General features: G+C 49.7%; 1 protein-coding gene across 2 annotated transcripts in view; it reads left to right on the plus strand.

Moving 5' to 3' along the window:
- Positions 1–13,377, plus strand: part of CDKL5 (cyclin dependent kinase like 5) — a 118,261-nt gene that overhangs the window by 44,423 nt on the left and 60,461 nt on the right. For both annotated transcript variants that reach the window (XM_054166134.1, XM_054166135.1), the window contains exons 2-4: positions 4,606–4,843; positions 5,479–5,513; positions 13,303–13,348. In XM_054166134.1, coding sequence (XP_054022109.1) covers positions 4,780–4,843; positions 5,479–5,513; positions 13,303–13,348 — 145 coding nt within the window. In that variant the 5' untranslated portion in view covers positions 4,606–4,779. The remainder of the gene's footprint in view (positions 1–4,605; positions 4,844–5,478; positions 5,514–13,302; positions 13,349–13,377) is intronic.

Consider the following 13,377-nt stretch of genomic DNA (forward strand, 5'->3'; position numbering starts at 1 on the left):
GGTAAAAAAAAGAGGGCCCTGGGGATGCCTGAGCTGTCAGCCTCACCTCTGTGCCTGGAAAGAGCATGGAACAGATCCTCCTAGAAGCTCTGCTGAAGCACATGGAGGATGTGGAGGTGATTCAAGACAGCCAGCATGGCTTCACCAAGGGCAAGTCCTGCCTGGCCAAGCTGGTGGCTTTCTGTGATGGCATAACTACATCAGTGGGTGAAGGAAGAACAACAGATGTCATCTGTCTGGACATCTGTGAAACCCTTGTCACAATCCCCCACAGCATCCTCCTCTCTAAGCTGGTAGCTGCTTCCTCAGGAAGCTGTTATGAAATAAGCCCTGCTTTTATATTTGTTTGCAAAAGTTGGGGTTTTCTTGCCTTGCCTTCCTTTGCCTAACAATATTTCAGTAAGCAGAAGTGGGCTTTGACTTGAGCTACAAGAGTTGGGGCACTTCTCTTTGGTGGAATTGAATGCAGTAGTGACAGGCTCCTGTGTCAGAAGGCCAGGGGTGAGTGGCCCCTCCTGTCATGTGGGGGGCTGGGGTTTGTTTCCCTGAGGAGGAGCTCATTTCCTGGGACAGCAATGTGCCCTTGTGGCCAAGAGGGCCAAAGCATCCTGGGGTGCATTAAGAAGAGTGTGGCCAGCAGGGCTAAGGAGGTTCTTGGTGCCATGGTTTAGTAGTCATGAGGTCTTGGGTGACAGGTTGGACTTGATGATCTTTGAGGTCTCTTCAACCTTATTGATTCTCTGATTCCTGCCCTTCTACTCCATCCTGCTGAGACCACTCCTGGAGTGCTGCGTCCAGTACTGGGCTCCCCAGTTCAAGAGAGACAGAGACCTGCTGGAGAGAGTCCAGTGGAGAGCTCTGAGGATGATTAGAAGACTTGAGCATCTCCCCTGTGAAGAGAGACTGAGAGCCCTGGGGCTGTTTAGTGTGGAGAAGAGAAGGCTGAGAGGGGATCTGATCAATGTCTATCAATAGCTGAGGGGTGGGTGTCAGGATGAAGGTGCCAGGCTCTTTGGTGCCTAGTCGATAGGGCAAGGAGCTATAGGTACAAGCTGGAATGCAGGAGGTTCCATCTCAACAGGAGGAGACACTTCTGTGTGGTGAGGGTGGGTGGACCCCTGGAGCAGGCTGCCCAGAGAGGCTGTGGAGTCTCCTTGTGTGGAGCAAAGCCAGCTGGATGTGTTGCTGTGGGAGCTGCCCTGGGTGCTCCTGCTCTGGCAGGGGGCTTGGACTGGTTGACCTCTGGAGGTCCCTTCCAGCCCCTCACATTCTGTGGTTCTGCAACAGCTTTGGCTTTGGCAGGCTGCTCTTGAGTTCTCCCCTGGAAGGGTTCAGAGGTTGTTTTTCTTCCCAGCTGCTGCAGGTATGGGGAAGGCTGCGGGGCATGCGTAAGGAGCCGCACAAAGTGCGTAAGGATCTGTCCCACCCACCACAGAGATACTTATTAAGGGTATTCATTGGAGGGGGGGAGACTAAAATGGAAGCAAAATTAGCTTTCCTGTCCTGGTTGTGAGTCATGGGAGCTGCTTTTGTGCTCACTGCTTTGATAATCACTCTGCTTATTTGTCACTGTGGACTTAGAAGCATCCTGCTAAGCACCCACTCTTGTGGAGTTGGCCACAGCTGGTAGAGATGCTCCTCAAGCCTGCATTTTAACTCTGGCAAGTGAATTTAGTTCCTGCAGCCAGGATGAGCTGAATTTAGGTTGGTATCTTTACTTGGGTACAAAAGGAAGAGCACTTCCATGACGAGAAAACAAACTTGGTGTTCTGCTCTTCAGGCTGTTTTCCTTTAGGGGCTGTGGTCAGTAGGTCCAGAGAGCTTCTCCTGCCCCTCTACTCTGCCCTGCTGAGGCCACATACGGAATATTGTGTCCAGTTCTGGGACCTTCAGGTCAAGAAGGACCTCAGGGAAGTGCTTGAGAGAGTCCAGCACAGAGCTACAAAAATGATGAAGGTGGTAGAACATCTTCCTTATGAGGAGAGCCTGAGGGAGGTGAGGCTCTTGAGCTTGGAGAGGAGGAGCCTGAGGGTGATCTCATTCATGTGGATAAAGATGTGCAGGGTGAGTGCCCAGAGGCTGGAGCCAGGCTCTGCTGGGTGATGCCCAATGCCAGCACAAGGGGCAGTGGTGGAAGCTGAGGCATAGGAAGTGCCATGAAAACAGGAGGAAAAATTCTTTCCCTGTGAAGGTTGCAGAGCCCTGGAGCAGGCTGCCCAGGGGGGTTGTGGAGTCTCCCTCTCTGGAGATATTCAAGAGCTGCCTGGATGTGTTCCTGTGTGACCTGCCCTGGGTGCTCTTGCTCTGGCAGGGGGGTGGACTAGATAATCCCTCGAGGTGTCCCTTCCAGCCCCTGACATTCTGTGACTGTGATTTAACCCAAGGGTGCCTTTAGTAGTTGAGAGCTGTTTCAACGTTTTTCCTGGTTGTGAGCTTGCTGTGGAAAGGGAACTTTGCTCAGGTCCTTCCCTCCTGCATGCTGTCTGCTAGGCCAGTTAACGTGACCGTGGCTTCCCTTGCTGTGCAGCTCCTTCAGATGAGGTTACAGGGCAGAGCAAGTCCTCCAGAGACTCAGAAGGGTGAAGCCAAGTGGCAGTGATGATCTCAGCAACACCAGGGAAAGCTTGCTGGACCTGCATTTGCAAACCTTGGCGTGTTGCTCTTCCAGAAAGGGTTCAGGTTTGGCAGTTCTCTCAGTTTGGCTTCTTCTTTTCCCCAGCTGTCCTTTTCATCCCTCTTCTCGTGTTTTTCTGTTCTGAGCAGAGGAGGATGGATTGGAGCTCAGAGCATGAAAAAAATGGCATGCTTAGTTGCAAGTTCTTGTTGCTTTTTATCTTCAGCTTTTTCTTTTGCAAGTTGCATGTTGTGTGCCTCTTCATACTGTGAAATCTTGGTGGCTCTTTCTCCACAGCCTTGTCCTGTTAGAAGGCCTAGCATCCCTCCAGGAAATTCATGGAAGAGGTTCAGAGACTCATAGAATGGTTTGGGTTGGAAGGGACCCTAAATATCATCCAGTTCCAACCTGTCTGCCATGGGCAAGGAAACCTTCCACTGGACCAGGCTGCTCAAGGCTTCATCCAACCTGGCCTTGAACCCCTCTAGGGAGGGACTATTGATGACCCCTCAGTCTTCTCCAAGCTCTAAGCCCCAGCTCCCTCAGCCTGTCCTCAGCAAGAAAATGTTCCACTACCTTCAACAGCTTTGTGGCTCTGCGCTGGACCTTCTCAAGCAGTTCCCTGAGGTCCTTCTGGAACTGAGTGGGCCAGAACTGGCTACAATATTCCAGATGTGGTTTCAGCAGGGCAGAGGAGAGGGGCAGGAGAACTGCTCTGGACCTACTCACCACAGCCCTTCTAAATCCACCCCAGGATGCCCTTGACCTTCTAGGCTGCAAGGTCACCTTGCTGGCTCAGGGGCATCCTCCTGCCCACCAGCTCCCCCAGGTCCCTTTCCCCTATGCTGCTCTCCCAACAGGTCAGTCCCCAACCCATCCTGGTCCATAGGGTGGTTCTTTCCCAGATGCCAGGCTCTACCCTTCTCCTTGTTGGCTTTCATTGCATTTCTTCCCACCCAGCTCTCAGCCTGTCCAGGTCAGGATGAATGGCAGCACAGCCTGAGGGGTGTCAGCCACTCCTCCCAGGTTGGTGTCATCAGCTGATGCCAATGAATGATGTTAGGGAATGAAGTGGTGCATTTGGTGATGTCATTGATGAGTAGTGATGGGAAACAAGATCTGGTTTCTGACTCTGCTGCTTTCTTTCCAGCAAGTATTTTTGCCAGACTGAGGACATGAGTGGTTAGGGACTGCTTTTGCTCACTGTGGTAGCTTCTACCAATAGTTTTGTTTGTTTCTGTCTTGTAGAAATGTGCTTCAAGGTGGCTGTTGCTGTAGTAGACATCCTAAGTGTGGGATGACAAGGCCCAGCTGTTCCACCAGACTTGTTCTCCATAGGTTCCATCCTTTATATGTGCTGCCAAGATCTATTGATCATCAAATGTAGGACTGAGTGGTGAGGCCACAGCTTGAGCACTGGGTCAGTTCTGGGTGCCACAGGACACAAAAGACATTGAGGGGCTGGAGAGTGTCCAGAGAAGAGCAACCAGGCTGGGGAGGGGTTTGGAGACATCATATGGGGAGCAGCTGAGAGAGTTTGGAGTGTTTAGTTTGGAGAAGAGAATTCTAAGGGGAAACCTCATTGCTCTCTACAGCTCCCTGAAAGGAGGCTGGAGTGAGGCTGGGGTGGTCTCTTCTCCCAAGTAACTGGAGAGGGGCAATGAGGTGAAGCTGTGCCAGGGGAGAGTTAGGTTGGACATGAGGGAAAAACTTCTTGAGTGAGAGAGGTTGGAACAGGCTGCCCAGGGAGGTGGTGGAGTCCCCATGCCTGGAGGTGTTCAAGAAGCTGTAGCTGTGGTGCTTCAGGATATAGTTTGGTGGTTATGGGAGCTGGGTTAGGGTTGGACTCAATGATCTTGAAGGTCTTCCCCAGCTTTAGTGGTTCTCTGAATCAGTCACAAACTGTTAGACAACGTCATGTCCACACCAATGCTCTCTCTTACTGAAACACAGCAAAGTACTAATGCCATTATTTTCCCTTCTTTCCCCAGGAAGCTTCTGACTGCCTAGAAGTTAAGAAAGGGTGTGAGGAACCTGGTTGGTCAAGGTGGAACAGTCTGTCTGTCTTCTCAAGAGCCTTTCCACAACTGCCTTCTTGCAAAGCCTTTGGCCACCCCCCACTGTGCCATGTTTTGTGGCTCCCAGCATAAGAGGAGTTTGTCTTGATGAAGATTCCTAACATTGGTAATGTGATGAATAAATTTGAGATCCTTGGGGTTGTAGGTGAAGGTAAGTGCCATCTTCCCATAAAACCAGGTATCATTTCAGATTGACTTAATCCTCTTCATTGTAGATTTGCAAAGCAGTGCTTGTGTGCAGAGCCAGAGGTCTGATTCTCTCTGCAGCCACTTCCAGCTCCAGTCTCAAATGGAAGGAGAAGTTTGCTAGAAGGAGCAGAAAGAAGAGAAGGAGGACAGGTTTAGGGGGGGTGGATTTTTGTTGTTGTTTGTTTTTCAAGCTTCCTATATTAATTTAAGCTTACTGTAGTCATGTTTTCAAAGCTTCCTGTATTAATTCAAGCTCACTGTAGTCATGTTTTCAAAGCTTCCTATATTCATTTCTCTTTAGTCAGACTAGGGAGATGCAAGTTACCAACCTTCTGTTGTTTAAGAAAATGCCATCACTTCAGCATCAAACAAAAATCTATTGGCTTAGGGAAACAAAAATGTTATAAGACAGTTCCAGTGCACAGAAATTTAGTGCAGGATCTGTGTAAGCAAGCTCTGGATAATAACACTGCGGGGGGGGGGTGTGGAAAGTGATCATTTTTATAGCCAGGAGGTGACTGAAGACTGTTTTGTCTTGCTGCTTTTATGTTTTTCCTTCCTTGAGCTGGTTTATTTCTCTTTCCTTCTTTGTTCCAGGAGCCTATGGCGTTGTACTTAAATGCAGACACAAGGTAATGAAGTTACTTTAAGTCAGAGATGAATGCTGGGGGCTGTGGGGGTAAAATAATAACTTGAGATGAGCGCTGAGATGTTGCTGTGTATGAGGTGTGGCAGCTGGACTGAGCTTTTCCTTGCAGGCAGTTATTCAGCTTTTTAAAAGGCTACATCTAGTACCAAAACTCCATTTTGGGGGTGTTTCAATATTTATCTAAAAATATGTGAAGGGTTCCTAATGTTTTATGGATCTTCACTGAGAGTTTTGGAATGCAGCTTCTGCTTAAACACTCTCATTTAGAATGTCAAGAGAGGTTCTCCTGCCCCTCTCCTCTGCCCTTGCTGAAGCCCCATCTGGAATCCAGTGTCCAGTTCTGGGCCCCTCAGGTCAAGAAGGACCTCAGGGAAGTGCTTGAGAGAGTCCAGCACAGAGCCACAAAGCTTCATTTACCTGTCCTGAGTGGGGGAGAAAGGAAGTGGGATCCATATGGAATTTCATGGAATAGAATCACAGAATCAACCAGGTTGGAAAAGACCTCAGAGATCAAGTCCAACCTATTACCTAAGACCTAACACCTCCTGACAACTAAACCATGGCTCCAAGTGTCACATCCAAGCCTTTTTTGAACACTTCCAGGGATGGGGACTCCACCACCTCCCTGGGCAGCACATTCCAATGGCCAATTCCTCTTTCTGGGAAGAACTTTCTCCTTACCTCCAGCCTGAACCTCCCCTGGCACAGCTTGAGACTGTGTCCTCTTGTTCTGGTGCTGGTTGCCTGGGAGAAGAGACCAACCCCCACCTGGCTACAACCTCCCTTCAGGGAGTTGTAGACAGCAAGAAGGTCTCCCCTGAGCCTCCTCTTCTCCAGGCTAAGCAACCCCAGCTCCCTCAGCCTCTTCACACAGGGCTGTCCTCCAGAGTCCTCTTCACCAGTCAAACTGGAGGAAGAATGCTCTGACTTCTGTGCTTGGTGATTTTAATTTAGAAGACAAAGTAGGAGGGAGAGGGGAAGAAAGTGAAAAAAAAATGCCTGTTTCAGACAAAATTAGTTCTGGCAACCTGTCTACACTATTTACCACCTCTGGAGAGAAGGGCAGGCAGCTCAAGAGGAGTACAGGGATCTGGTGAGGTCATGCAGAGAGAAGATCGGAAAGGCAAAAGGCACAGGACAAGAGACAATGAGGTGAAGCTGTGCCAGGAGAGGGTTAGGTTGGACATGAGGAAAACCTTCTTGATTAAGAGAGTGGTGAGGGGTTGGACCAGGCTGCCCAGGGAGGTGGTGGAGTCCCCATGCCTGGAGGTGTTCAAGAAGCTGTAGCTGTGGTGCTTCAGGATATGATTGAGTGGCCATGGCGACTGGGTCAGGGTTGGACTTGATCTTAAAGGTCTTTTCCAGCCTTGGTGATTCTGTGATTCTATCTGCTGTGTAAGCTGGGTGTATGTGATCTTGCTGCTCATCAGCAGGGACTACTTTGCTGCCTGTGGAGGAGCAGTGTAGTCATAGAAACACAGAATCACAGAATCATTCAGGTTGCAAAAGACCCTTGAGATCACCAAGTCCAACCATTAACCCTACTCTGCCAAGTTCACCACTAAACCTTTTCCCCAAGCACCACATCTAAAGGACCTTTAGACACATCCAGGGCTGCTGACTCAACCACCTGCCTGGGCAGCCTGTTCAGCATATCACAAAATAACTTCTGCTTCTCTGAAGCAAACCATTTCAGACTTGTAGGCAGATTCATCTGTAGGTATCCAGGGACATATAAAGGTTCTTCTGTGTAGTTCACACCTTTCACAGCATGCAGAGGGGCTGCATTCCCCTGCTGGCTTTTAACATGGACACAGAAGGACTGTTGCACAGCACTTAGAGGTGAGTTTTGAGTGGCTTGCACTCATATGCTGACTTAAATTTAACATCTCCCTGTGAGGCCAGGCTGAGGGAGCTGGGGCTTGGAGCAGAGGAGCCTGAGGGCTGCCCTTATTGCTGGGGATAAAGATGTGCAGGGCAGTGGGGGGAGGACAGAGCCAGGCTCTGCTCAGGGATGTCTAAGGACAGGACAAGGGGCACTGGGTGGCAGCTGGAGCAGAGCAGGTGCCCAGAAAAAGAAATCTTTCCCTGTGAGAGGGCTGGAGCAGGCTGCCCAGAGAGGTTGTGGAGTCTCTTTCTCTGGAGGCATTCCAAAGGCCTCATCCAACCTGGCCTTCAAAACCCCCAGGCAGAAGGCAGCCACAGCCTCCCTGGGCAGCCTGTGCCACACTCTCACCACCCTCACCCTCACCAACTTCTTCCTCAGCTCCACTCTAACCCTGCTCTGCTTCAGCTCCAAACCATTCCCCCTTGTCCTGTCTCTAGACACCCTCATGAAAAGTCTCTCTGCAGCCTTCCTGTAGGATCCCTTCAGGTACAGAAAGGCAGCTCCAAGCTCTGAATATCTAAAATGTTACTGGAACCCAGGTTGTCCTCCAGGCAGAGGAATGGTGAGGATTCAGAAATAGCTGCAAGCCCACTGAAACCACAGAGGAGCCTCATTCCATACCATTCTGGGAGGCAAGATGAAGGCAACAGGTTAAAAGCTCCACCATCACAAATGCTCAAAGCTGACAGCTGTGTGACAACTGTGGGGGCATCCATATGGTGTGAAATGATGGAATTTGTGTTTGGGAAGGCTAGAAATGGATGTGCAAAAATTCACTTAGTCACAGAGTACAAAAAACAAGGCAGAATTTGAGGGGTACAGGCTAGGGGTTGTCCTGCTGGAAAGCAGCTCCAAGGAGAAAGGCCTTAGAGTTCCAGTGGGCAGCAAGTTCTGCATGGGACAGCAATGTGCCCTGGGGGCCAAGAGAGCCAATGGGATCCTGGGGTGCAGCAAGCAAAGTGTGGCCAGCAGGGCTAGGGAGGTTCTGCTGCCCCTCTGCTCTGCCCTGCTGAGACCACTCCTGCAATGCTGTGTCCAGTTCTGGGCTCCCCAGTTCAAGAGAGACAGAGACCTTCTGGAGAGAGTCCAGTGGAGAGCTCTGAGGATGATTAGAGGACTTGACCATCTCCCCAGCCCTGAGGCTGTTTAGTGTGGAGAAGAGAAGGCTGAGAGGGAATCTGATTAATGCCTATCAATATCTGAGGGGTGAGTGTCAAGATGAAGGTGGCAGGCTCTTTGTGGTGGTGCCCAGTTGATAGGGCAGGTACAAGCTGGAGCACAGGAGGTTCTACCTCAATACAAGCAGACACTTCCATATGGTGAAGGTGATTGAGTACTGGAGCAGGCTGCCCAGAGAGGTTGTGGAGTCTCCTTGTCTGGAGCCATTGCAAAGCCACCTGGATGTGTTTCTGTGTGAGCTGCCCTGGGTGCTCCTGCCCTGTCAGGGGGCTTGGACTGGTTGACCTCTGTAGGTCCCTTCCAACCGCTGACATTCTGTGGTTCTGTGGGAAGGTCTCACTCTTTGTCAGATCTGCTGGTGCACCCAAAGGGAACCCAAGCCCTTCTCCGTATCTGAAATAGAAGCAGCTATCTCTAAAGCTTAATTTAAACTGAGAAGATTGTGTGGTTAAAAAAATTCAGTAAAGCTGCAGAAAGCCTCCAAAATTTCCTCAGGTAGTGTCCATCTCATGTAGCTTTAGCCAGCTGAGTGTTCCGTAGCCAATGTGTGTTGTCAAGGCTTTCCCAGCAGCCAGTAAAAGCAGGGGAGGGAGAGCATTTTCAGCCAGAAGGTTGCTAATTGTGATAATTTCCAGATGGTAAGAATTTCATTTCACATGTTGGACTCTCCCAATTTCCATGAGCTAGGAAGATTGCTTGTGCAAGATCTCAAGCAGTGGGTGAGATTAATTCCACCCAAGTTGCTTGACTGGCCAACTCTCCTGTGTGGTTTCTTTTCCTGCATGCACAAACATCTCTGCCTGCTTGTGTGGTTAAGGTGCATTTCAGAAAGTGTTCCCTGCTGGGACCTGCACAGGTTTTACCTTCTCTGTAGCAGTATTCTTTGAGTTCCACTGCTGTGTTAATATCATAGAATCATAGAATCACCTGGGTCGGAAGGGACCTCTAAAGGTCATGCAGTCCAACCCCCCTGCAATCAGCAGGGACATCCTCCACTACAGCAGGCTGCCCAGAGCCCTGTCAAGCCTCCTCAACCACCTCCCTCTTCCAGTGCTCAGTCACCCTCCTGGTGCAGAGCTTGTTCCTCACATCCAATCTCCATCTGCTCTGCTCTCATTTCAAACCATTGCCCCTGGTGCTGTCCCTGCAAGACTTTGGGAACAGTCCCACTGCAGCCTTCTTGCAGTCCTTTAGCTTGTGTCCATTTGATTGTGATTGTAATACACATGCTAGAAACACCAACCAAGTATTCCCAACTGTGTTGCTGAAGTAGGAACATCTCCATGCCAATGTAACTGTTCAGCATCAATTCTCACATCCCACAAAGCAATCTGGCACAGTTAGCAGCAGGACCAGAATTTCTGAGGCTCATCCTCCTTCTTTAACCTGAACATCAGAGAATAAAGTACTTGTGCTCTCTTGAGTATCTTTGTGAAGCTATGAATATCTCTGCTGCAGGCTGTGCATTTCCTTTTCCTGATGTAATTGAAGGTACCACCAAAGATCAGTAAAGCTTTAAATAACTTTCAGAGGAGGTCCAGTTAGAAGTGTCTCACAGAATGGCTTTGGTTGGAAGGGACCTCAGAGCTCATCTCCTCCAACCTCCCCCACCATGGACAGGAACACTTCTCAGCAAGACTCACCTGCTCAAGGCCTCATCCAGCCTGGCCTTCAACACCCCCAGGCAGGAGGCAGCCACAGCCTCCCTGGGCAGCCTGTGCCACACTCTCACCACCCTCATACTGTAGAACTCCTTCCTCAGCTCCAGTCTAACCCTGCTCTGCCTCAGCTTCAAGTCATTCCCTCTTGTCCTATGTTTAGACACCCTCACAAAAAGTTCCTCTGCAGCCTTCCTGCAGGATCCCTTCAGCTTCTGGCAGGCTGCTCTGAGGTGCCCCTGGAACCTTCTCTTCTGCAGGCTGAACACCCTCAGCTCCCTCAGTCTGTGCTCACAGCAGAGCTGCTCCAGCCCCCTGATCATCTTCATGCCCTCCTCTGGACTCACTCCAGCAGCTCTGTGTTCTTCTGCTGGGATCACCAGATCTGGAGGCAGGATTGGAGGTGAGGTCTAAACTAGATGCAGCTATGAAAAAGAAAGCTCCTTCAGGGGAAGGTTTGCCTTCTGTCCTTTGTCAGGTGATATAGTAGCAAGTAGCTGGTACAGAGCAGGAATAGCTCCAGCAGTAGTTTGTGTTGGAAAGCACTAAGCCTGACTTGGTGTCATCCTGACACGGTCCTGGATGTGAGCAGGTTTTGAATGAACCTAAAAAAAACAACCCTCAAAAATCAGCATTACAATGTGAGGTTATATAACTAAGGCTCTGGGTGTGAAGAACAATGTCAAAGAAAGTTTACAAGCGAATCATTGATTACTCCAAAGGCAGGGGAAATCCCTATTGGAAAAAACCAAAAATGGAAACAACCCCAAAACCCAATAAAGTGACCAAAAAACAACCAAAACCCCCAAACCAAACCAAAACCACCAAAAATCAACCAACCAAAAAAAAAAAAAACCACAAACAAAACCAAACCCAAACAAACTACCCCCTCAAAAAACCCCCAGTTCTGTCAAGAGCATGATGCTACAGATTCCAGTGTGCTACAAACAGTGTGCTGGAGAGTGGTGGTGAATGGTGCCACAGCCAGCTGGCAGCCAGGCACCAGTGGTGTCCCCCAGGGATCAGTGCTGGGCCCCAGCCTGTTCAGTATCTTTATTGATGATCTGGAGGAGGGGATTGAATCCACCATTTAATATGCTTTCAGATGACACCAATCTGGGGACAGGAGTTGATCTGTTAGAGGGTAGGAGAGCTCTCCAGAGGGACCTTGCCAGGCTGGACAGAGTCCAAGGGCAGGAGATTGAACACATCCAAGTGTCGGGTTCTGCACATTGGCCACAGCAACCCCAGGCAGTGCTACAGGCTGGGTTCAGAGTGGCTGACAGCAGCCAGGCAGAGAGGGACCTGGGGACAAGGCTGGGGAGAGGTCTAGAGCATAGCCCTGTGAGGAGAGGCTGAGGGAGCTGGGGTTGCTTAGCCTGGAGAAGAGGAGGCTCAGGGGAGACCTTCTTGCTCTTTACAACTTCCTGAAGGGAGGTTGTAGCCACGTGGTAGTTGGTCTCTTCTCCCAGGCAACCAGCACCAGAACAAGAGGACACAGTCTCAAGCTGCGCAAGTTTGGGTTGGAGGTGAGGAGAAAGCTCTTCACAGAAAGAGTGGGAATGGGAATGTGCTGCCCAGGGAGGTGGTGGAGTCCCCATCCCTGGAGGTGTTCAAAAAAGGATTGGATGTGGCACTTGGAGCCATGGTTTAGTTGTCAGGAGGTGTTAGGTATTTGGTAATAGGTTGGGCTTGATAATCTCTGAGGTCTTTTCCAACCTGGTTGATTCTATGATTCTATGAAGCAAATTGCAAAGCTGCTTTCCTAGCCTTAACCTCAGCTGAAGATGGTTACATAGAATCACACAGAATCACCAGGGTTGGAAGAGACCTCAAAGATCAAGTCCAACCTGTCACCACAGACCTCATGACTAGACCATGGCACCAAGTGCCACATCTAGTCCCCTCTTGAACACCTCCAGGGATGGTGACTCCACCACCTCCCTGGGCAGCACATTGCAATGGCTAACAGCTCTCTCTGGGAAGAACTTTCTCCTCACCTCCAGCCTAAACCTCCCCTGGTGGAGCAGCATTACCAATTTTATTTTGGCTGCAGAGAGCCTTCTTTACAAATGGTGCAGTGTTCAGGCACTAAGAAGTAGGTGACATTTGTGAGTGTCATCATATGCTAAGGTGTGGAAAGATGAAATTGTACAGGACCAAAAACAAGCCACCACCCAAACCAGCCTTGGGTGTGTGGCTCCAGCTCCCTCTTCATTTGACAGCAGGCATCTTGACCAGGAGGGAAGCTGGTTTCTGGAGATCAATTACCGTTGGCAGCAGAGATAGAGCAATGCCCTGTTCCTGCACAGAAATGTTACAGGCAATGCCATCTGCAGAGCAGAGCTGACTGGCTCCTTCTTCCACAGCAGCAAATTTCCTGTGACTTGTGAGAAAAACTCATCCAAGTGGTGCAGACCTCCTTTCCCTTTCCCCCTTCAAAGCATCAGTTAGCGAAGAACTGTGTTAAGAAATGTACACAAGGTAGTATCTGGGGGAACTGCAGCCTGGGATCGCAGTCTACTCCAGTGTTGTCTTTCATTCATCCACTGTCATTGCAAGGAATATAAACTATTTGAAGAGCAGAAGAGAATCAGTAGGAATTCCACAGGTGACCTTTAGGAAGGTTCAAGAGAGGCCAAACGACATTTCATTTTGAGGGTGTCAGGGAGTGGTAGGACTGGGGGGAATGGAGCAAAACTAGAAATGGGTACATTCAGATTGGATGTCAGGAAGAAGTTCTTTCCCATGAGGGTGGTGAGACTCTGGCACAGGTTGCCCAGGGAGGTGGTGGGAGCCTCATGCCTGGAGGTGTTTGCAGCCAGGCTGGATGTGGTTGTGAGCAACCAGCTGTAGTGTGAGGTGTCCCTGGTCATGGCAGAGGGGTTGGAACTGGATGATCTTTGAGATCCCTTCTAACCCTGACAATTCTATGATTCTCTGGATTTTTTTTGTTTCCCACTGTCTGGAAAAAACAAACAACCAAGCAAAGGAGATGCACCAAATGTTGCTCATTTCCCTTTCTTTGTTCTTTTTTTGTGTTGCAGGAGACACATGAGATTGTGGCTATCAAGAAATTCAAAGACAGCGAAGGTAAGGTTTTTCTCCTGCATAATCTTTCA

This window comes from Dryobates pubescens, chromosome 12, assembly GCF_014839835.1.
Source record: "Dryobates pubescens isolate bDryPub1 chromosome 12, bDryPub1.pri, whole genome shotgun sequence".
Lineage (NCBI taxonomy): Eukaryota > Metazoa > Chordata > Aves > Piciformes > Picidae > Dryobates > Dryobates pubescens.